This window comes from Rhincodon typus, chromosome 1, assembly GCF_021869965.1.
Source record: "Rhincodon typus isolate 14 chromosome 1, sRhiTyp1.1, whole genome shotgun sequence".
In the NCBI taxonomy this organism is placed as follows: Eukaryota; Metazoa; Chordata; class Chondrichthyes; order Orectolobiformes; family Rhincodontidae; genus Rhincodon; species Rhincodon typus.
In genome coordinates this window covers 113,766,748-113,790,976 of record NC_063332.1, presented here as the reverse complement: position 1 = coordinate 113,790,976, position 24,229 = coordinate 113,766,748, and the positions used below count along the sequence as shown (strand labels likewise).

Genomic DNA, 24,229 nt, shown 5'->3' with positions numbered 1-24,229 from the left:
TAGGCCCGAAACGTCAGCCTTCCTGCTCCTCTGATGCTGCTTGGCCTGCTGTGTTCATCCAGCTCTACACCTTGTTATCTCAGATTCTCCAGCATCTGCAGTTCCTACTATCTCTGAAACAAAACAAAGTTGAGATAATAATTCATTGCGTGAGCTGTTTACTATACTTACTGGACTAGGGATAGAGTCAGGATCAAGTTTCTTCTGTTGAGGTCCAGCAAGCTGTGCACCAGTCGCTGGAGCCCCTGGATAGGCACCAGGATAGTTTGGCTGAAGGCCTCTTTGCTGCGCACCATACATACCTCCTGGAAAGAAGAATCACAAATACTGGACACAACAACTCATTGCTCTAGATTACATACATTTGATTACATAAAAATCTATGAATTGTTTTTATTTGATACTTCAGAAAAACAGCAACATTTATTTTACATAGATAAGCTTAAAAGATAGAGAATTTTAATACAAAAATGTTAATCTCGAATGATTCTCTGTTCCGCAATAACTATAGAAATGTATAAAATTCTTTCCATTTTGTCTGCAATTTACTTGTTAAGCATGCTACATCCAATTCAGAGTGGCAATAATATTGTCAGCATTGGGACAGAATGCTGGCTCAGTGGTTAGCACTGTTGCCCACAGCGCCAGGGACTCGGGCTCAATTCTACCCTCAGGCGACTGTCTGTGTGATGTCTGCACATTCTCCCAGTGTCTGCATGGATTTCCTCCCGCAGTCCAAAGATGTGCAAGTTAGTGGACTGGCCATGCTAAATTATCCATAGTGTCCAAGGATGCGCAGGCTAGGTTGATTAGCCATGGGAAATGCAGGGTTACAGGGAAAGGGTTGGAGGGTACGTCTGAGGGGATGCTCTTCTGAGGGCTAGTGTGAACTTGATGGGTTGAATGGCCTGTTTCCACACTAAGGATTCTATGATTTACTGACTATTACACATCAGTATAACCAATTACAACATTTAATAATTTGTATTGACTGACAGCTTAGTCTGGTCACAGGCAAGTACTTTTTCTCAGGACAACTATGATGTGTTCACTATACTGTAATATATAGAGTGCCTCAACAGTTGAAGTTTCACTAAATGGAAGAAGTTCATGTGTAGTTACATTTTGAGAGAAAGGGGCCCATCCTTCCCCGGCCTATAAAGTGCTTTTGGGTTCCTTCACACCAGACAATATGTACTGTGACTGATTTGGCATCCTGAACATAGGTTTCAATGCTTTCAACTCCATTGATTCCAAAATATTTATAGTTATTACCAACCATTAAAAAGAATTCAAAAGTTCCTTATAAATCCTTGGTAAATACTAGGGGGATTGAGGGAATCAGTGTGAGTGATTTGGTGGTCAGTTGTGTGCTTACCCAGAAGTGGATTAGGCTGCTCCTATCTAATACTTGCTGTGTAACTATTTGTAATGGTGTTTTAATAAATCACATTATGCAATGGGAAAATCGACTTGAAAATCAAATTTAAGAAACATTGAATAAAGAATACTCTAAGCCACCATCTCGATCCACGTGGCACCCCAGCCAGCTGCCACTCTACTCTATTACTTCACCCACCCAGCACCCTGACCATTCACTCATTTACCTATTCACCAACATGTATACTGGACACTTAAGCTCATTTAACAGCAGCTGCAAAAAGGTGGGTGTGGCTTCTCTGGTCTGTTCAGTATCCTGCATCTTTGGAGCCCCTGCTGCATTCTTCAATCCAATGCCCGAACCCCAAAACACGGTTTCCTGCTCAGGCACATTTATCATGAAGACATTGTCCACAATACCTATTTCATAAAGTTCTAATTGATCGGAATTGAAGTTAAAGTTGCTATAACTTTATGTAATTACGTTATCTCAATTTTATTCTTCATTTAATGTTTTTTAAAATTTGGTCTCCTAGTCTATTTCCCATAAAATAACTTGCAATTTACTGAAGCAGTAGTGATTTTACTGTAATTCTTTTCTAATGTGAAAATGTGTAAATTATGTGTGAGTGAACTAAAACAGCCTTTCATTCCAGTGAATTAATGTATGGCTATCAGTACATCAATGACAACATATGTTACTCATTCTGCCACATGGTTCTCCTGGAGTGACATTAAACAGGTCTTTAATCCTGATCCACTAGGTCTTGACAGTTAAGATTAGATTTAACGTATGTGAGCAGAATTTAGGCAAGTTTCTCCAATTTTTTGACATAATTTCAGTGGAAGTCAATCTCAAAAATTTCCAAGAATAAAAACTGACTGACTGTTGTTTCTGTTTGGTTTTCACCAATCATCTGCCAAATTTATAGCCCGGGAGATCAGAATTCATGCAAAATTCCAATCACTTATAATCTGCAAATATGCAAAATAATAGTTACCAATGATCAATCCAAAATAAATGCTCACTGTCTACTCATCACATGATGAGCATTTGAAGATTTATTTAATTAAGAAGCATTAAAACTCTGATTAGCCTTATAATCAGGCGAAGCTTGCTAAATCAATCTTTTCTGGATTGGCAACCAACAACACTAAAGCAAGAGAAGCTGGTCAATCTTCTGGAGGTACTTTTTTTAAAAACCTAGCTGCGTACATGTTTGACTGCAGTTAGTCATTTCAAAAGTAATCATTTGGTCTAAAATTATTTTGATAAATGATACAAAACTACATTTGTTTCTCTTTCAGTATAATGTGTCTTGGCAATTTTCTGATAAAGCAGTCTACATTCCACATTTACAACAGCCAACTATGGAACAGGATAACATTTCTGATTGAAATGTGAATACATTCTTTGCAGAGCTGAGCTTGCATAATTTTGATTGATTGCAATTCGATAGTCATTTCTGAATATAATTAACCTGTACTGTGTATGATCCTTACAAAGATGGCTGTATTGTTTGGGTTAAAAACAAGACAGCAGAAATGTGAGATGGCCATCAAGATAAGCAAGTAATATTTTTAAATTATCAAAATGTAAATACATACCATGCTGTGGTAAGTATGCAGTCATGGAAGGCTGGCCTGGAACCTGCTGATAGCTAGCATTGCCATGACTGGGTCCAGCATGACCAACAGGCATGCCTACAGGAGGAGGAGGAGGAACCATTCCAGGGGGCACTGTAGCTGATGGGACACCAGGGGGAACAGACAGACCTTGAGCTGCAGGAGGTGGAATGGAAGGTAAAAGTTGTTGTGGTTCAGACCCTTGGAATGAAGGCTGGAGTGGTGGTCCACATGATGATGGAGTACTGCATGGACGAGCTTGAGAAGAACCTAATTATAACAAAAAGAAAAGACATGTAGCCTCTAAAATTTTAATACTTGCAATATTTCCAGAATATTAACAGTGACGTTAAAGATTGGTGGGTGCTAAATGCCACAAAATAAATATTCTGCTCAGTAATATACGTTTAACAGTAATTAATATATTGCATCAAAATTAACAGACCCACAAGAGTAACAAATTTTATTTAATTACACTACATATATGGGAGATCCCTAAATATGCAAAACTTTAAAATCACTGCTACACTGGCTCTATCATCTGTCTTTCTTTAAAGAGTTAGAGATGAGTAATTTATGAATGAAAGTAATACACATTTGATAAGAGGACCCAGTTTTTAGGTCCTATTGCGATGAAGGTTTCTGTTTACATGACGTTGCCTTAATTTATGTTAATTTAGTGAGTAAAGTAAGAAGCCTGAAATCTAAATGTAAAGAGGATTGAGTTGAAAGATATTTCGAATCATTTGAAAAGTTGGTTGTGAAGGTGAATGTTTGGACTAACGGCAACAAAAAGTCTTGACAGGTACAGCCATAAATGCATACACCATTTTGAAAGAAATGCAATCTGTAGACTAATCAACTGTTAAAAGAGCAATACTCAATGCTTATGAGCTTGCTCCTGAGGCTTATCAATTAGAGAAGAGTGTCAACTATCAAAGAACTAAGAAGCAGTAGTTCTGCCAGATAATTTTGATATATCACACGGTCAGTGATATGTGGGATATGATCATATCGGAATCTACAAATAAATTAGGGGGATAGAAAATCTAGGGATGGAAATGGTATTAGTTTTAGGATGAAAATTTAATATAAAAGGAGAAATATATAAATAATATATTTCCATTGTAAGATTGGATATTTATAGCAATAAGCTTTACAGCTGAATAGGAGACCTACTGCAATAATAGGTACAACTAAGAAATCCTCAGAAAATGATGCATCAGGAAAGTAAATGTGTATTGAAAATATAGCAGAAGTAAGTGGAATACATTGCCTCAGAACTTAAGAAGGGAGATTTTTTCTCAATTATTGTTAAAGAGAATCAAATTTTTAAGGTTTAACTGACAAGATCATTGAAGAATTACTCATTGTGTTGTTCATATTGATGATTTGCATTCAGACAACCCCAAGAAGAACATTTACCTATTCAATCGGTTACAAAAAGCCAGCTTAGGCATAAATTTAGCTACAAGGTAAGTGTGCCAAAGCCAAAGTTTCATCTTGAGCCACACCGTGTGACAAAGCAAAGCAGCACCTACAGAAGCAATAACGAAGGTTATCTGGGATTTTCCCATGCCAAAGGCAAAACCCAAAATTCTGCAATATATTGGTGTAAAAGGATCTAATTGGCTAAAGGGATCAAGGGGTATGGAGAGAAGGCTGGAATGGGATACTGAGATTGCATGATCAGCTATGATCATATTGAATGGCGGTACAGGTTTGAAGGGCTGAATGGCCTACTCCTGCACCTTTTTTCTATGTTTCTATGTTTGTGCAATGTTTTCACAGGAAAACATGAAGAGAATTGAGCAGGCAGTTACCTTTCTAAGAAATTAAATGTGTCAACACAAATATTCAACATTTGGAGAAAAAGACTTTGATCTGGTCTTATATTCCATATATAAATTTAAGGCTGTTTTGTTAAAGTTTAATGATACAACAATACAATCTAAAAAATCATCCATGAAACAAGAAAATCCAACATTATGGTGGTACCTGTTCCAGAAAAAAAATTAAGCAATTGCCATGATCAAACTTGACCCGTGTAAAGAGATAGTAGGAACTGCAGATGCTGGAGAATCTGAGATAACAAGGTGTAGAGCTGAATGAACACAGCACGCCAAGCAGCATCAGAGGAGCAGGAAGGCTGATGTTTCGGGCCTAGACCCTCCTTCAGAGGGTGTACAGGACATTGGCAAAGCCTTTTCTGGAAGACTGTGTCCAGGTCTAGTCGCAAAGTTATAGAAAGGCTATTATCAAGCTGGAGAGGATTCAGAAGAGATTTACCAGGATGTAGCTGGGTATGGAAGGTTTGAGTTATAAAGAAAGGCTGGATAGGCTGGGACATTTTCCACAGGAGCATAGGACATTGAGAGGCAATCTGATAAAAGTTTATAAAATAATGAGAGGTATAGATAGAGTTAATAGTAGTGGCCTTTTCCCTAGGGTGGGGGATTTCAAGACTGGTAGACACATTTTTAAGGTGAGAGGAGAGAGATTTACACAGAGGGTGGTTCACATATGGAATGAATGCCGAAGGATGTGGTGGATGTGGGTACAATTACATTTAAAAGACATTTGGATAGGTACATGAATAGGAAATGTTTGGAGGGATAAGGGCCTGGAGCAGGCAGGTGGGACTAGTTTAGTTTGGGATTATGTTCAGCATAGACTGGTCGGACCAAAGGGTCCATTTCTGTGCTGTCTGACTCCATGAGAAAGTCATTCTTGAACAAATGAGCTGAAAGAATTTTGAAGAAAGCATGCAGCTTAAGCTAAATGACTACACTGCAGCTCCAGAGGAGGCAGTAGCACCCAGCCCTGTCGGGTCTTCACCTCCCCCCAGACCTCACCCTCACTGAGGGCGAACAGTCAGTCCTCAGTAAAGGGCTTACCCTTATCCCCCTTCACCCTAACATCAACGAATACAACTCACGCTTGGACGTTGAACAGTTTTTCCGCCGCCTCCGCGCTCACTTCTTTAATCGTGAGCCTAACCCTCCGTCTACTGACCCCTTCTCCCACCTCCAACACACCCCCTCCTCCTGGACACCACCCCAAGGCCTCCTACCCTCCCTCGACCTCTTCATCTCCAACTGCCGTCGAGACAGCAATCGCCTCAATCTCTCCACCCCTCTCACCCACTCCAACCTCTTCCCCCACAGAACGTGCAGCCCTCCACTCCCATCCCAATCTCACCATAAAACCCGCAGGCAAGGGAGGCGCAGTTGTAGTATGGCGCACTGACCTCTATATCGCTGAGGCCAGACGCCAGCTCTCCGACACCTTCTCCTACCGCCTCCTTGATCATGACCCCACCCCTGACCACCAAAACATCATCTCCCAAACCATCCACAACCTCATCACCTCAGGTGACCTCCCACCCACAGGCTCCAATCTCATCATTCCCCGACCCTGCACCGCCCGCTTCTATCTCCTTCCCAAAATCCACAAACCTGACTGCCCTGGTCGACCCATTGTCTCCGCCTGCTCCTGCCCCACCAAACTCATCTCCACCTATCTCGACTCCATTTTCTCCCCCTTGGTCCAGGAACTCCCTACCTACATCTGTGACACTACCCACGCCCTCCACCTCCTCCAAAACTTCTAATTCCCTGGTCCCCAACACCTCATCTTTACCATGGACATCCAGTCCCTATACACTTGCATTCCCCATGCAGATGGCTTAAAGGCCCTCCGCTTCTTCCTGTCCCGCAGGCCCGACCAGTCCCCCTCCACTGACACCCTTATCCGCTTAGCTGAACTTGTCCTCACCCTTAACAACTTCTCCTTCAATTGCTCCTACTTCCTACAGACAAAGGGGGTGGCCATGGGTACCCGCGTGGGCCCAAGCTATGCCTGCCTCTTTGTAGGATACGTGGAATAATCCCTCTTCCGAAGCTACACTGACCCTATCCCCCACCTCTTCCTCCGTTAAATCGATGAATGTATCAGCGCCGCCTCGTGCTCCCACGAGGAGCTCGAACAGTTCATCCACTTCACCAACACCTTCCACCCTAACCTTAAGTTCACCTGGAACATCTCCGATACCTTCCTGGACCTCTCTGTTTCCATCTCTGGCAACCACCTAGAAACCGATATCTATTTCAAGCCCACCGACTCCCACAGCTACCTAGAATACACCTCCTCCCACCCACCTTCCTGCAAAAACGCCATCCCCTACTCCCAATTCCTTCACCTCCGCCGCATCTGCTCCCGAGATGAGGCATTCCACTCCCAGACATCCCCCCGGATGTCCTCATTTTTCCAAGGACCGCAACTTCCCCTCCTCAGTGGTCGAAAACGCCCTTGACCGTGTCTCTCGCACTTCCAGCAACTCATCCCTCACACCCTCTACCCGCAACAACAACCAAAACAGAATCCCCCTCGTTCTCACATACCACCCCACCAACCTCCGGATCCAACGCATCATCCTCCGGCACTTCCGCCATCTTCAATCCAACCCCACTGCCAAAGCCATTTTTCCCTCCCCACCTTTATCTGCCTTCCGGAGGGACCACTCTCTCCGAGACTCCCTTGTCCGTTCCACACTCCCCACCAGCCCCACCACACCTGGCACTTTTCCCTGCAACCGCAGGAAGTGCTACACCTGCCCCCATACCTCCCCCCTCACCCCCATCCCAGGCCCCAAGAAGACCTTCCACATCAAGCAGATGTTCATTTGCACATCTGCTAATGTGCTATACTGTATCCACTGTTCCCAATGTGGCCTCCTCTACATTGGGGAAACCAGGCAGAGGCTTGGGAACCACTTTGTGGAACACCTACGCTCGGTTCGCGACAAACAACTGCACCTCCCAGTCGCGAACCATTTCAACTCCCCCTCCCACTCCTTGGACGACATGTCCATCCTTGGCCTCCTCCAGTGCCACAACGATGCCACCCGAAGGTTGCAGGTACAGCACCTCATATTTCGCTTGGGAACCCTGCAGCCCAATGGTATCAATGTGGACTTCACAAGCTTCAAAATCTCCCCTCCCACAACCACATCCCAAAACCAGCCCAGCTCATCCCCGCCTCCCTAACCTGTTCGTCCTTCCTCCCACCTATCCACTCCTCCCACCTCAAGCCCCACCCCCACCTCCTACCTACCAGCCTCATCCCGCCTCATTGACCTGTCCATCCTCCCTAGACTGACTTATCCCCACCCTAACTCCCCACCTACACTCACCCTTACTGGCTCCATCCCCACCTCTTTGACCTGTCTGTCTCCTCTCCACCTATCTGCTCCTTTATCCATCTTCCATCCGCCTCCCCCCCCTCTCTATTTATTTCAGAATCCCCTTCCCCTCCCCCATTTTTGAAGAAGGGTCTAGACCCAAAGCATCAGCTTTCCTGCTCCACTGATGCTGCTTGGCCTGCTGTGTTCATTCAGCTCTACACCTTGTTGTATCACATAAAGTAGGTGGTGAGTTATTGATGAAATATTTGCTTCGTTGAATTGTGATGACTTAGAAAAATACAGACCTGGGGATTTCAGTTGAGAAGAACAGTTTCATATCCCCAGCAAAGGGTAGTTTAGTTGTCACAGCCCAGACTTTCAGAAGTTGAAAAAAGTCTTAAAACTATTAGCAGTTTAAGTAGATATGGCTTTTCTTAAGTTCAGTTAGGAAAAGCCAGTAAAGTAGCTTGTGTTGATGTGTTTTGAGGACAATAACTAAGAGAATCACATCTGTTTAACACACAGAAAGTTGCTGGAAGGAAATGCTTGCAACCTTGTCAGTTGATTAACAAGGTTTAGAATAATGCTGGGAAAAGAGTTGAAATTTTCTTTTTTGCTGCTTATGAGAATATCTTTATAAATTGTCTGGCAAAAATATATCTTTGTTTTCTTTTCTTTTGTGTAATAAAGATGTTCTTTTGTTAAAAGTACATTGACAGCCTTGTGTAACTCTGTTCAGTGACTGATTATCACAGTATAGGTAGCCAGCTACAAAAACAAAACTTAAGTTATTTCACTCTGAAATCAGACTTTTCCAGTAGTACTACCAACTGGGATCATAACATAAGGCTCACGTGACACATTTACAATGCATTCCTAATGCTCATGTCAATCAGAAATTGAAGCACCAACATTTACAAAACTAAAATGACAAATTAACAGTTACAATAGTCACCATAGACAGAAGTGGGTGAGGTAGAAACCCCAAGACAGGCAGCCAGCATCATTGAGATAAGCTGGTGAAGTGAGTTCCCAGAATCAGACAGAGTGGTGGTGGATCTGCGCAGGACTTGAAATTAGCAGCAGCGAGGCTAAAAGGGACAAGAAACCATAGTTTTGTCTGACAATTGACTGTAAAATGGGCAGTATTGACAACTCAATATTCCTGGTTAAAAAGGTATTCAGATGAGGTTTAGTGGGCAATAGAAGTGGGTGGGGAGTTGCAATATTATCAAGGAAATCAATTATAGCAGTAAAAAGGACAATATCTTGGAAGAATCATCAAATGAGCCTACATGACTAGAGACAGAAAAAAAACTTATGCTGTTGGATGTGTATTTTAGGCCCCCAAAACAGTCACGTAGGGACACAGAATCAAACTTCAGAGAAGCATAAGAATAATAAGGTAGTAACAGTAGGAGTTTTGAGCCACCCAAGTACTAACTGGGCTAGTTTTCGTGCGCAAGTAGGGAGGGAGAAAAATGGTTAAATCGCATTGAAGAGAACTGTTTTAGCCAGGATGTAGAAAGCCCAACAAGTTCTTGACCTAACATTCAAATGAGCCCAATAGGTGGAAGGTGCATCAGTGGGGAAACATTTTGAAGATAGTGACGATAACACGTAGTTTATGACATTTAGTATAGATATGGGAAAGAATAAGGATGGGACATGAATATAAATTCGATACTGGGGAAAGGTTAATTTCACTAAGATAATATACAATTTGGCCCAAGTGAACTAGCAGCATCTACCTGCATATAAAACTGTGTCAGGACAGTGGCAGGCATCCAAGGACGAAACAGTGACAGCACAAGGCAAATATGTTCCCATAAAGACAAAAGGGTGTGGCCAAGGCCGGAAAACCTTCGACTGTGAAGGGACATAAAGGTTAGGATGAAGAAGTAAAAAAGAAGCTTCAATGGCAGGTAATGAGGGCTCGGTATGGCCGAGTCTCTAAGATCACATAAAATGTGCAGAAATTAGTAAAGCTAAGAGAAAGTATGAGAAAGCACTGGCTGGTAGAATAAAGGAAGATAGAAAGATTTTAAAAAAATACATGAAGAGCAAGAGCCTATGCAAGAGGAACATCCTTTAGGGAGAATAGAGGTAATCTGCATGCAGATCCAGAAGATGTGGGTGCAGTTCTCCATGAATACTTTCTGTCGGTGTTCAAAATGGAAAAGGATGATGCAGACACAAACTTCAGGATGGAGAACTTTGAAATATTAGAAGAAATTAAAATAGGGAGAGAGGGGTTTTACAAGTTTAGCTGCCTTAAAAGTGGATGGATCCATAGGTCTGGATGAGATATATCAAAGACTATTGAGGGAGGAGCTATCAGGGTCCCTAGCAGTAATTTTCAAATCCTCTCTGGCCACAGGTGAGGTTCCAGAGGACTGCAGGGGTTCCAGTGTTATCCCATTTATATAAAATGCAAGGAAGGGACAGACCAGGAAATTACAAGCCAATCAGTCTAACCTCTACACTTGGACACAAGGATTATTCAGGGATAGTCAGCATGGATTTGTTAAGAGAAGATTGTATTTTAGAAATGTAATTAATTTTTTGGAGGAGATAAGCCAGGGTGCTGATGAGGGTAATTTTTTGATGTTGCTTCATAAACTCTAGAATCGCTTTTGATACAGTCCCCAATGGCAGACTGGTCAAGAAAGTCCATGGGATCCAAGGCAAAGTGATATGTCAGATCCTAAATTGGCTGATAAGCAGGAAGCAGAGTGCGATGATAGAGGGACGATTCTGTGCTCAGAATTCTGATCACAGTGAGGTCCGTTAGGGCTAGGTGTGGGGGTCCTTGCTATTTCTCATGTACATTAAAGAGTCGGACTTAAATCTAGGGGTTATGATCAAGAAGTGTGTGAACGACACAAATATTGGTAATGTGGTAAATTGTGAGAAGGATAGTCATAAACTGAGGGTATCAATCGACCTGTTAAGTGGACAGAGCAGTGACAAATGGAGTTCAACACAGAAAAATGTGAGGTAATACAAATTGAGAAGGCTAACAAGGCAAGGGATTACACCATAAGTGGGAGGACGCTGGAAAGTAGAGAAAATTGGAGGGACCTTGGTGTATATATCCACAAACCCCTGAAAGTAGCAAGGCTACCTTCTGACTAGATCAGGTGGTTAATAAGGTCTATGGGGTACTTGCCTTTCTTAGGAAGGGCACAGAATACAAGAGCAGAGATATTATGCTGCTTGGACTATATAAAATGCCGATTAGGCCACAACTGGAGTCCTTTTTGCAGCTGTAATCACTATATTTAAGGAAGGATGTATTTGCAGCAAAGTCGGTATAGAGGAGACTTACTAGGATACTGCCTGGACCAAGGGTCAGAACAATGAGGAGTACTTGAATAGTCTGGGGCGGTTTTTGTTGGAGCATCGAAGCTTGAAAGGGGAGCAGATAGAGATGTATAAGATTATGTAGGGCATAGATAGAGTGGATAAGTAGGGACTATTCCCACTGGTAGAGGGCCAACAGCCAGATGTCTTAGATTTAAGACTAAAAAGGTAGAAGGCTCAGAGGAGAGTTAAAAAGAATGTTATTCATCCAGGGATGGCAATAGTCTAGAACTCACTGACTGAAGCAGTGGTTAAGTCAGAAACACTTGTAACATTTAAAAGGTATTTAGATATTCACTTGCATTGTTATAGCCTTCATAGCTTTGGGTCAATAGTAGAGAAATGGGATTATAAATCAGATTTTTGTTGACCATAATAGACAATGGGATCTTTGTGCTGTAAATGTCTATGTGTTATAAGCTTCAAGTTATTGAAATCGTTCAAATATTGGTCAAAACTATGTTTACGTTCAGTCATCTTGTAACTGGTCTTGGTTGAGAAATGTGGAGTTTGTGGGTGTAAAAATAGGGAATAGGTAACTGATCTGCTGTTTCCATTAATACCTAACAACCCTGTGCTAAATCCTCAGCTAAAAAGACCAAAACTGCAAACAGTATGCTCAGTCTGATCTCACCAAGGCCCTATGTAATTCCATTAAGACTTCTTCTTCACTGTTTAAATGTTAAACATTGTGTGGTTCCGGTGCAAGGACACCTAAGTCTCTCCAAGTACCAACGTTTCTCTCACCTGTTACTGCAGCTTGCCAAATTATTCTTCAGAGGCCATCCATCTAAATTAGTCAGGGCTCATACCAATGCCAGCAAAGCAAGGAGAGAGTTGCCTGATGGAATTGAACAATTCTATTCCAAAGAACCAAACACTAGTATCTGAATTTATGTCTGCAGCTCCTAATATTATGTCATAGACTCAAATGTACACATAATTGACATGCTCGTCTGAAATCTTTGGCTCCATCATTGTAGCATGGTGTAACCAACCTATACGAATTGTGGAGAAGGAAATTTCAGAACAATACAAGTAAATTATGGAAATTTAATGTCTTGGTTTACACATAGGGCCAATATCTTTGAGTGAAATCACAAACATTTGTAAATAACATTCAAGTGAAATACATTTTGAATCACTTTTCCATGAATCCAACAATTGACAGCTTTTAAGTTAAACAATATCTCAGAACATTTTACAAAACAAAAAATATTTTCTGATTTTGTTGCATTTTCCTTACTTACTTTCTCTGAATTCTATCTACGGTAATTTCTTCCATTTGTATTTTATAAGGGGAACTTGTCAATGTAAATTATATTTAAATTACACGAATTCTGGAGGAGTAATTTATCGGTTCCCCACACAAATCTAAAACAAAAAATACGAGTGAGTGTATAGATTCTGAATGGCCGAAATGTTGTGAACAAAGAACTCAACGTATTTTATTGAGACTTCAAACATTCCTGGATCACCACAGGATTCGAAAATAAGTTTCCTTTGATTTTGTAAAGCAACAAGACTAAATTAGATTCATCAAAGCATGTATGTCATTCAGGAAATCTTCACGTGGATGTGAAGACACAAGGTCTTTAAAAATTTCAGTTTCATCTTCCACTCTTTTGCTGTGTCAGACTCAAGGTTCAAAAGGATGAAGAAATTGAAGGCCCAGACCATCAGTTGGGACAACTGTAAAGAAACCATCTAGAAACAGAAACCTTTCAAAAATGCAAAATTATGAGTAAAAATTTCTTTTTGTCATCATCTTCCTCTCCCTATACTCCTAAGTATTCAACTGGCTTAAGTTACTTTATTTAAACAAAAAAAACCAACTTACCATAGTTGCTTATTTGCATTGCACCAAGCTGATTGCTGACATGCTGTGTGAATACAGGTGGTGCAGTGTTCTGGTAATTTGCCTGTGATTTAGAACCATGGGATTGAGTAGGAGGTGTTTGACCACCGTGTGGAGGAGGAGTTGCATGGCTAGAAGAAAATAAACACTTTATTTTAAAAAATAATCATAATTATTGAGGCATTGCAACTTTTAATCCATTCTTCAATATTGGATAGTTAATCGAAATATAACTATTTTTGGCATGTGGTACAGTTTTCAAGCAATGGAAAACCACAACAATATCAAGGCTTACAATCTACTGGACATAGGTTAGGTTTCTAAAAGACTGGATGGTGGGGTGGCAGAGAGGGGGGACATGAGCAAAGTAGTTTTGTCAAAAGCCTTGTTGGAATGCATCTAATCAGAATGTAAAACTTTGTGTGCTTCTCTTCTACCATACATGCACAAGGAAACTGCTGGTGCAAATTTAAAAGTAAAAAGCTTTACATCATTCATGTAAGACATTGGCAGAGTTTATTCATTTTTGACAAAAATGAAGCAGTGATTGTCTGCAAGTTTAAAATTGTATTTTGCCGATCTTCCTTTCTGTATTATGGCAGCTCACCACCAACTTCAAAAGGGTAACTAGAGTTGGGCAATAAATGCTGGCCCAGCCAATGACACCCACATCCCATGAATGATTTTTCTTTTAAAATGAAAATACCTTGGCATCTGGTTTCCAGGATTATATATTCCATTCTGGAGGCTAGTTTGGCCAAACTGGCCAGGAGCAGGTGGTGGGTGACCAACAGACATTGAAGATCCATGAGGTGAAGACAGTGGTTTTAAAGGTCCTGGAAAGAAAATGCATCCATGAACCATAAGCCTATACTCAGAACTAAAGTCTTTTGAGAACAGTGACAACAAAGAAAGAAATGTACGTACAAAGTCTACAATATAAAACATGTTCACACAAAGATGAACAATTGGAAATATTCTCTCTTTGTATATCCCTTTAATGCTAAGCCTACAATACAATTTACACCTGAGACAATTTTTTTTTTGAACTATTACAAAATGATCACATAACTTTGTTCACAAGCAGATTCAAGTACTTGACTTCTTTTTTTAAATTAGAATGTTTGTTCAGGTTACTTTGATTTCCCAAAGCTATAGAACCATCCGTGGCGATCCAGTTCTGCTGAAAGAGTATCTACAGGTCATCATCATGCATACTTGGCTAAGAGCCTAGACACATAAAAAGGATCACCTCTGCTGGGTGTTCTATTTTGACAACTGGAAAGAACTAGTAACTTTGACCAACTGACATATTTAAATGTATGTAAGTTTTGTTTTTGGTTCTCTCTTTTCTCAAAGTTTCAATATTTAGTTGCGCAGACTAAGATGGGGGATGTGCTTGAAAACTTCAGTATTGGTACTTTAATGGTCAGTCTGACTCTCACTTTTATAGCGTGTATGAGAACAGGAGGGTTTTTTTTTTAAACAGAAAGAAGATTTGTTAATAGGTGTTTTTTTTTCCCCGAGAAGTTTCTCTCTTCTGTTGTTTCTATATAGCTTATTTGTTTTCTACATTGTGTATACAGAATGAGTTGGCACAGAATCTATAACAAAGTGGGGTTGGGTAGGGTGTCATGAGTTGGCAGTGAATTGGAATGATAAGACCTTTCAAAATGTCCCAGAATCCAGGCTATGATTCACAACTCTTCCAAGGGACCATGATGCACAAATCAGCCAGGAGCTGAAATGAAAGCAAAACACTGTGGCTGTTGGAAATCTGGAATAAAAACAGGAAGTGGTGGAAAACCTTCGTAGGTCTGGATGCATCTGTGGAGATAGTCATAACTAATGCAAAACGCTAATTCTGTTTCAAGCCGATTATGACTGCTTCAGATCTGTTCTTCAGATCCCCGAGTTCTGAACATCAGAATAGTTCGGTTTCTCTCTCCACAGACACTGTTGTGTTTCAGCAGCATGTTCAGTTTTGACTTCATCCAGAGCTGGCCTGACTCCCCAAAAATTGCAGGAGTCTAGGAGATGCCTATCCCTACAATGGATCAATCTACGTTGGAACAGCTTGGTATATGTTAATTATACACACTATTTTCTTTATGCCATCAAAGTCTTGGTGTTGCTGGGAATCCTGTAAAGATTGTATATCGTTACTTCACTGTATTTTTGATTATCCACTGAAATGAGAAAAGAACTGTTCTAAAAACCAAGCATTGTTGAAGGATTACTGCACCATTCAAAAAGTCTTCACGGTAGAGCTCATGGTATTGGAGGTAGTATATATTAGCATAGACAGAGATTTGGCAGAGGACAGAGAGTTTGGATAAAGGAGAGGGTGGCGGATTTTCAGGACAGCAACTTGTAACTGGTACAGTGCCACAAGGATCAATGCTGGGACTACAATTACTTACAAATGTATAGAAACACAGAAGATAGGAACACGAGGAGGCCATTCAGCCCTTCGAGCCTGCTGTGCCATTCTTCACGATCATGGCTGATCGTCCAACTCAATAGCCTAATCCCGCTTTCTCCCCGTAATCTTTGATCCCAATTGAAACATAGAAAATAAGAGAAGGAGGTGGCTTTTTTTGGAACGATCAAAGGAATAGACTGGAATGGCCTTGATGAAGAAAGTGAATGTACTGTAGCCAATTTCACAGATGACACAGCAAGGCAAGTAGGGAAGATGACAGAACGAGGCAGATGGACAGGTTATGCAAGTGGGCAAAACTTGGCAGGTGCAATATATTTATGTGAAAATGCATTGGCAGCTATTGGAAGCAAATGGACTTTTAGTGATAGGCAGCATGAGTTTCTGCAGAGAGGGTCATCACGTTTCGACAACTTGATTGAGTTTTTTGAGGAGGTGTCAAGAATGATTGATGAGAGAAGAGTAGTGGATGTTGTCTACACGGACTTTAGTAAGGTGTTTGATAATGTACCTCATGACAGACTGGTACAGAAGGTAGTCTCCAGGATCCAGGGTGAGCTGTCAGAGGAATACAGAACTGGCTTGGTCACAGAAGACAGAGAGTAGTGGTGGAAGGGTGCTTTTCGGAATGGAGATAATAACTAGTAGTGTTCTGCAGGGATCAGTGCTGGAACTTTTGTTGTTTGCAATATATATAAATGATCTTGAGGAAAAAGTAGGTGGTTTGATTAATAAGTTTACAGATGACACCAAAATCGGCAGTGTTGCAGATAGTGAGGATCATTATCAAAAGGATACAGCGGGATATAGATAGATTGCAGATGTAGAAATGGCAGATGGAGTTTAATGTGGATAAATGCGAGGTGATGCATTTTGGATGATCAAACTTAGGTGTGAATTATTCAATAAATGTCAGAACCCTTAGAAGCAATGACATATAGGGGATTCTGGTTATTTGACTCCACAAATGCTTGAAAATAGCAACACAGATAGATAATGTGGTCAAAAAGACACACAGCATGCCTGCCTCCACTGGCCAGGGCATTGAATATAAAAATTAGCAAGTTATGTTACAGCTTTCCAAAACTTTAGTTAGGCCACATTTGGAATATTGCTTGCAGTTCTGGCTGCCACATTACCAGAAGGAAGTGAATGCTTTGGAGAAGGTACAGAGAAGGTTTACCAGGTTGTTGCCTGGTCTGGAGGGTTTTATGAGGAGAGGTTGCATAAACTCGGATTATTTTCACTGGAAAATCGGGGGCTGAAGGGCAATCTGAATGAGGTTTACAAAATTACTAGAGGTGTAGATAGGGTGAATAGTCAGTGGCTTTTTCTTAGGGTGGAAAGGTCAACTACCAGACAGCACAGGTTCAAGGTGAGAGGGGGAAAAGCCTAGGGAGAAGTGTGGGGAAAGTCTTTCACACAGAGGGTGGTGGGTACCTGGAACGCACTGCCAGTACAGGTAGTGGAAGCAGGCACGTTAGCAACATTTAAAGCTGATTTTGATAGGTGCAAAAACGGAAGGCAAACAGAGGGATAGAAACCATGCATCGGCAACAAGTAGTGGTTACCAAGAATGTCTAGGAATCTGTGCAGGCTTGAGGGGCCGAAGGGCCTGTTCCTGCGCTGTATTGCACTATATTGTATAAAAATAGAGGAGCTGAATATTTGTTAAATGGAGAAAGACTGCAGAAAGCTCCAGCACAAAGGATTTAGGAATTCTCGTGAATAAATCACAAAAAGCGAGAGTACTAGTTAAGCAAGTAAGTGGGAAGGCAAATGGCCTTCCTTTATTTCAAAGGAAATGGAATATAAAAGTAGGGAGGTCTTGCTCATGCTATAAAAGGCACAAGTCAGACCACAACAGGAATATTCTGAACAGTTTTGGTCTCCTTATCTAAGGAAACATTGTAGACAGTCCAGAGAAGGTTCACTAAGTTGATCGCAGTTATGGAGGAATGTCCTAAGAGGAGAGGTTGAGTAGGTTGGATGTGTACTCATTAGAGTTTAGAAGAATGAGAGGTGGTTTTATTGACACATACAAGATTCTTAGGGGACTTAAGAGGATAGATGTGGAAGAGTTCTTTCTGCTTGTGCGGGAGGGCATAATCTCAGAACAAGGGTTATCCACTTAAGACTGAGGGGGAATTTCTTCTTACAGAGGGTAGTGAATCTGTGGTATTCTTTACCACAGAGGAGGGCTGAGTCTGGGTTGATGAGTATATTCAAGGCTGAGATAGGTGGAGAATGAAGTTGAGGATTATCATATAGCCACGATCTCACTGAATGGTGGATCGGACTCAATGAGCTGAATGGTCTACTTCTCCTACATCTTATGGTCTTAATTGCAAGGCTTGCATGTCTCATTATTTCTAGCCTTGTCTCTCAGTGAAGTTGAAGAGGAGGAAAGAACAAGACATAGTTTAAAACTTCTGTTCAAGACTGTTTCCCCGTATGCATTACCTGTTTGAGCTGCAGAATATGGTTGAGCTGTTCCACCATAGTGGCCATAATGCGGCTGAGAAGTTGCTGAACTAAAGCCAGCAGAATATCCTCCCATTCCAGGTTTAGCTTGAGAATAAGGTGGTGTTGCAACATATCCTTGATGACTCATTTTTGTTTAGAAAATGCTCATTCCTTAGATAATGTAGATCCAAAACCTGGTTGAGACTGGAGGTGGAAATGCACAAAATTAATTTCAAACAAAATTATATTCACTATAGGCCTTGTCACTCAAAGCTAATACTGCCAAAAGATGATCTGCCTATAGTGTCTGAAAGGTACACAACCAGTGTTATATCAACTACTCAGGGTTGTAAAAAGCAAAGATGCTAACAAGTAATAAAATGTCAGCTTGGAGCTCAAAAGCAACACATTTTTTGAAACAATACTGGAGGGGCCAAATGCAATTTACACCAGAGACAGTTGACAAACTGTATGCACTACACTGCGCTATACTGTCATGGACTGAAGTCTTCCAAATTTGAATGAGGAACATCCAAAGGCGTGGGAACTAGGTGCATTATTGTGTGCAGCAGCCACCAGCAGAAGACCAAGCACCAGACTGGAAGAATATAATGAACACTTGATAGCACAGAATCTTCCAATTACCTCTGGAGTCAAACATAATTCCTTCCCTGTAAACATATCTACAAGTCATGAAAGTTAGACTTGCTTCTGTTATTTCTTTGCATAGATGGCATATCCTCAGTTATACCTACTATTGCATATCCAACACTTTCCCTCCCACACAATCCAGTTTTCTTTCCAAGTTACTTCATTCTCAGTGTGCTACACCGAAGATGATGCATATTTCATTGTTGTGTTGGCCTCTTGTAAACCCCTAAACTTCCAAATGTCTTTTTTCACCTTCTTCATTCATATCTGCTCCAATAGTTAAAGGAACAGTAGGAATGGGTAACTGTTCAGCCAACTGGGAAGCTGCACAGGATGCAGGATGCCTCCTAACTGTGTATATATAAAAAAATCAATTTAGTTGCATCAATGTTTGGACTTCTTCTGTTGGACTCCTTTAGTTTCATTATTTTCGTAGTTGCTTCCCATCACTGATGCAGAATTTGGTGATACCCTAGGCCTAAGAATAATCAAACTAACATCTGGCCCCAGTCATTTCACTGGAATTGAAAGGCATTTTTTTTTCCCCCAACACATTTCCTTATAAAAAGAGTTAGTGGCATTTTTCAAATCAGATAGAGGTCACCTACAAAATTAAACTCAGTTCTTTCTTGACTGAAAAAAAAAATGCTGGAGATCACAGCAGGTCAGACAGCATCCATGGTGTTTGCTCTGGCAGTCAAGCCAACACAAAAAAAATGTTAAACTCAATGGATTCTTACAAAATACTGATACCTATTTTGTCTTCTGTTGATATAAATTACAGAAAATAGCAAATTTTAAAAAAATGTTAAATAACGTAATGGATTTTCTTATAACAAAAACGATGACTAGAAATGAAAAGACATTGCATGGAGCATGGTAATTACTTGGCAGAACTGGTACCATTGAGCTAACAACACTCAGCAACAAATGTGCAAACCTAAGTTAGCTTCTGTAACAACATCATCATTTCTGGCAGAGAAAATTATCCTGAGGTACAACAGAGTGGCACAATTAAACAACTGGACTCCAAGACGCAGAGGGCATTAGGAGTCATAACTAATGCTTGGACAGAGAGGTAGAGTTCAAATAAATCTTTGGAGGGAGAAGTGGTGAGGTGGAAGACTTTAGGGACAGAGTCAAGACAACTTAACACAAAGCTCTCAACGACGTTGTGCAAACTGGTGCAAAGGGGTGGGGGTGGGGGGAGTGTTGGGGACAGGTGTTAAAAAATGAGTAATATGAAAATGAGTTTTATATATTCAGGATAATCAAGAAGTCAGCATAATCAATGTGAATGCACTAGGTAATAGAAATGTAATGCAGGGTATATATACACATTACTGTTATACTATATTTATAGCATAAATCACAAATAACAATGCAACTTTGCCTTAAAAAAAAACTTATCAACAGAGATCCTTCTCACTCACAACCTCAACTGACCACTCAGACATCATGGCAGACTGCGGTATTTGAGAAGAAATTGACTCAAAATTGAATCAATTGTTGATATTTCATGTGGCCATTCAATTAACATAAAAACACAGAAGATAGAAGCAGGAGGATGCCTTCAAGTCTGCTCCACCATTCATCATGATCATGGCTGATCATCCAATTCAATAGCTGAATCCTGCTTTATCCCCATATCTGCTGATCCCATTTGCCCCAAGTGCTATGTCTAGCTGCTTCTTGAATACATTCAATGTTGTGGCATCAACTACTTCCTGTGATAGTGAATTCCACAGGCTCACCACTCTTTGGGTGAAGAAATGTCTCCTCATTTCCGTCCTAAATGGTCTACCACGAATCTTCATACTGTGAGCCCTGGTTCTGGACACACTCACCATCCTCCCTGTATCTGCCCTGTCTAGTCCTGTTAGAATTTTATAAGTCTCTACGGGATCCCCCCTCATTGATCTGAACTCCAGCAAAAACAATCTCTCCTCATGTGTCAGACCCGCCATCCCCAGAATCAGCCTGGTAAACCTTCGCTGCATTCCCTCAAGAGCAAGAGCATCCCTCCTCAGAAAAGAAGGCCAAAACTGCACACAATATTCTAGGTTTGGCCTCACCAAGGTCCTGTATAATTGCAACACCACATCCCTGCTCCTGGACTCGAAACCTCTTGCAATGAAGGCCAACATACCATTTGCCTTGGGGATAGTAGGAACTGCAGATGCTGGTGAATCCGAGACAACAAGGTGCAGGGCTGGATGAACACAGCAGGTCAAGCAGCATCATAGGAGCAGAGAGGCTGACGTTTCAGGCCTAGACCCTTCATCAGAAAAGGGGGAGGGGAAGGGGGTTCTGAGATAAATAGGGAGAGAGTGGGAGGCGGATAGAAGATGGATAGAGGAGAGCATAGGTGGAGAGGAAACAAACAGGTCGAAGAGGCGGGGATGAGGCCAGTTAAGGTGATTGTAGGTGGGGAGTTAGGGAGGGGATAGGTCAGTCCAGGGAGGACGGACAGGTCAAGGGGGTGGGATGAGGTTAGTCGGTAGGAGATGGAGGTGCGGCTTGAGGTAGCAGGAGGGGATAGGTGGGAGGAAGAACAGGTTAGGGAGGCAGGGACGAGCTGGGCTGGTTTTGGGATGCGGTAGGGGGAGGGGAGATTTTGAAACTTGTGAAATCCACATTGATACCATTGGGCTGCAGGGTTCCCAAGCGGAATATGAGTTGCTGTTCCTGCAACCTTCGGGTGGCATCGTTGTGGCACTGCAGGAGGCCCAGGATGGACATGTCGTCTGAGGAATGGGAGGGGGAGTTGAAATGGTTCGCGACTGGGAGGTGCAGTTGTTTATACCATTTGCCTTCTTTACCGCCTGCTGCACCTGCATGCTTACTTCAGTGACTGGTGCACAAGGACACCCAGGTCCCACTGCACACTCCCCTCTCCCAATTTGCAGCCATTTAGGTAGGAATCTGCCTTGTTGTTTTTGCTTCTGAAGTGAATAACCTCACATTTATCCAAATTATAGTGCATATGTCATTGATTTGCCCACTCAATCAACCTGTCTAGATCATGCTGAAGGACCTCTGCATACTTGTCACAGTTCACCCTCCCATCCAACTTGGTAGCATCTGCAAACTTTGAGATATTACATTTTGTTCCCTCATCCAAATCATTAATATATGTTGTGAATAGCTGGGGTCCCAGCACCGATCCCTATGGCACCCCACTAGTTACTGCCTGCCAATTTGAAAAGAACTCAAAGCTTTCCTGCTCCTCTGATGTTACTTGGCCTGTTGTGTTCATCCAGCTCTTCACCTTGTTATCATTAATTCCTTCTCTTTGTTTCCTCTCTGCCAACCAGTTTTCTATCCATCTCAATACACTTCCCCCAATCCCATGAGCTTTCGTCTTGCACAATAATCTCTTATGCAGAACTTGGTCAAACGCTTTCTGAAAGTCCAAATAATCAAGCATATTTATACTGAGATAAATTAATTTTTAAAAACTACAATAATTGGACAGAAAAGTACATTAAACTTCGCAGTATTTGAGGTATATAATTTTTGCCTTTTTATAAGGTGCTGTTTAAAACAAAGTTTGCTGTATGATTTATCAGTAATAAAAGTCGTTCAGGAGAAGGAAAAGTCACAGGAGATACAAAGTAGCAGCAGGAAACGATGTAAATAAGGAAGTTAGAATTTCAATTTGAAATAGTGAATTATGGAAAGCAATGTAAGCCTCAAGGAAACGAATCACAGATAGTCTGGCATTTGAAACAGGCAGAATTTTTGGATGGGTTGAAGTTTACAAGCTGAAGGCCAGGCACAACTCCACTGGAATTGTCCTGCCTGGAAGAGACAAAGACGGGGATGGGAGATTCAGAGGCACAAGAGCTCAGGCAGTGGCAGAGGTGTGTGATGCTACTGAAAGGATGCATTAAGCTTCTCTGTCCTCACAAATCAACTGTAGATGCAGTGATGAGCTTTTTACCTTCAGCAGGACACTCATACGTAATAAGCAATACTTACGTTAGCTACTATAACATAAGAAATAGACATGGGTAACTATGTGTCTGAGCTAGTACTGAGTAATTTGGTTATAAACTGTTGAACATTTTCCTCAGCAGGTCATCCTGCAAGTGACCCCAGTAAGTTGGAGACTTAAGACCTCTGTACCACCAGTGATGATATCTTGAGAATGGGATAAAATGATATTCCAACTAGCTATGAGACACAACACAACAGGTGAGTCTTTGTAGTTGAAAATATATGGGATTGGCATCGATAGATCATCAAGAATGTGATTTGTCTGCTCAAACCTGAGTCTGACTTGATAGCATAGGATTGTTCATCATGACAAAGTTAACTGCTTAGCATTAGCATAAACTGGGATGGATGAACATATAACGTGAAGGAACAAAGTGAACACATGCAATGGAGCACAAAGAACTAGTTGAACTTGGCTGGCAGGGAGATGAAGATAGCGTAATGGGACACGTACGTTTAAGTATAAGCAAATAGTCATGTGACTTCTGTTGAGCCAATAAAAGTGAGAGCTGTAGCTGAAACATTATCGATATAATGTGCAAGCCTTTGTGCAGCTCAGTTGATGATGCTGTTAGTTCCCACAAGACAAAGCACTTGCTTGTATTACTCACGTGATCTGACTCCTAGGTTTATTCATAAGGTCACTCAAACAACAGGAAAGTGGTAGAATCAAAGATCAAGTTATGGATGTGATAGCTTCAGTTTTCCCAAAGTCCATTAGCAGAAATTGCCTATCCACCAATAATGAATATCTGAACAACAATCTGATAAAGTTGGGTGTCATGAGGAAATCATCTGAAGCCTGATCTAATGTCTATGAAGGATGTTGACCTTTCAAAGAGAGTTTGAGAAGAAATAATACACCATGATCACAGTCACAAGTGACGTCATTTGTGATTTTTATCAGGGCCAATTCAGTGCTGTGCAAGGATGAATACTCAAAGAGCTTCAAATATGGGCTGGTGTAAAAATGAGCGGTAACTGGATCAAGGCCCTTGGAGGTGAAAGGAAGAATGAAATCGGGCAATCAGGATAAAGTAGCTCAGGATAAACTTGAGGGAAAGATTTGAAATTTTTTGAAATTGTGAAGGATAGTATCAGTAGAGTAGTGGTAATGTCACTGGAACTTGTAATCTAGACTCCAGGCTAATGCCCTGGTGTGACAACACTATGGTGTTAAGAGGTGTTTTTGGTTTATTTGAAGAGAGGTTTTGATCCAGAGGTACTAAGTTGTCTCTTCCAAGCCAAAAAA

The 24,229-nt window shown here is 41.3% G+C and overlaps 1 protein-coding gene across 2 annotated transcripts in view; it reads right to left on the bottom strand.

Moving 5' to 3' along the window:
* sec24d (SEC24 homolog D, COPII coat complex component) overlaps positions 1–24,229 on the bottom strand; it is a 180,788-nt gene that overhangs the window by 145,156 nt on the left and 11,403 nt on the right. For both annotated transcript variants that reach the window (XM_048595371.1, XM_048595369.1), the window contains exons 2-6: positions 18,322–18,528; positions 14,122–14,251; positions 13,398–13,546; positions 2,989–3,276; positions 172–305 (exon numbers count right to left, since the gene is read on the bottom strand). In XM_048595371.1, the coding sequence (XP_048451328.1) occupies positions 172–305; positions 2,989–3,276; positions 13,398–13,546; positions 14,122–14,251; positions 18,322–18,472 (852 nt within the window). In that variant the 5' untranslated portion in view covers positions 18,473–18,528. The remainder of the gene's footprint in view (positions 1–171; positions 306–2,988; positions 3,277–13,397; positions 13,547–14,121; positions 14,252–18,321; positions 18,529–24,229) is intronic.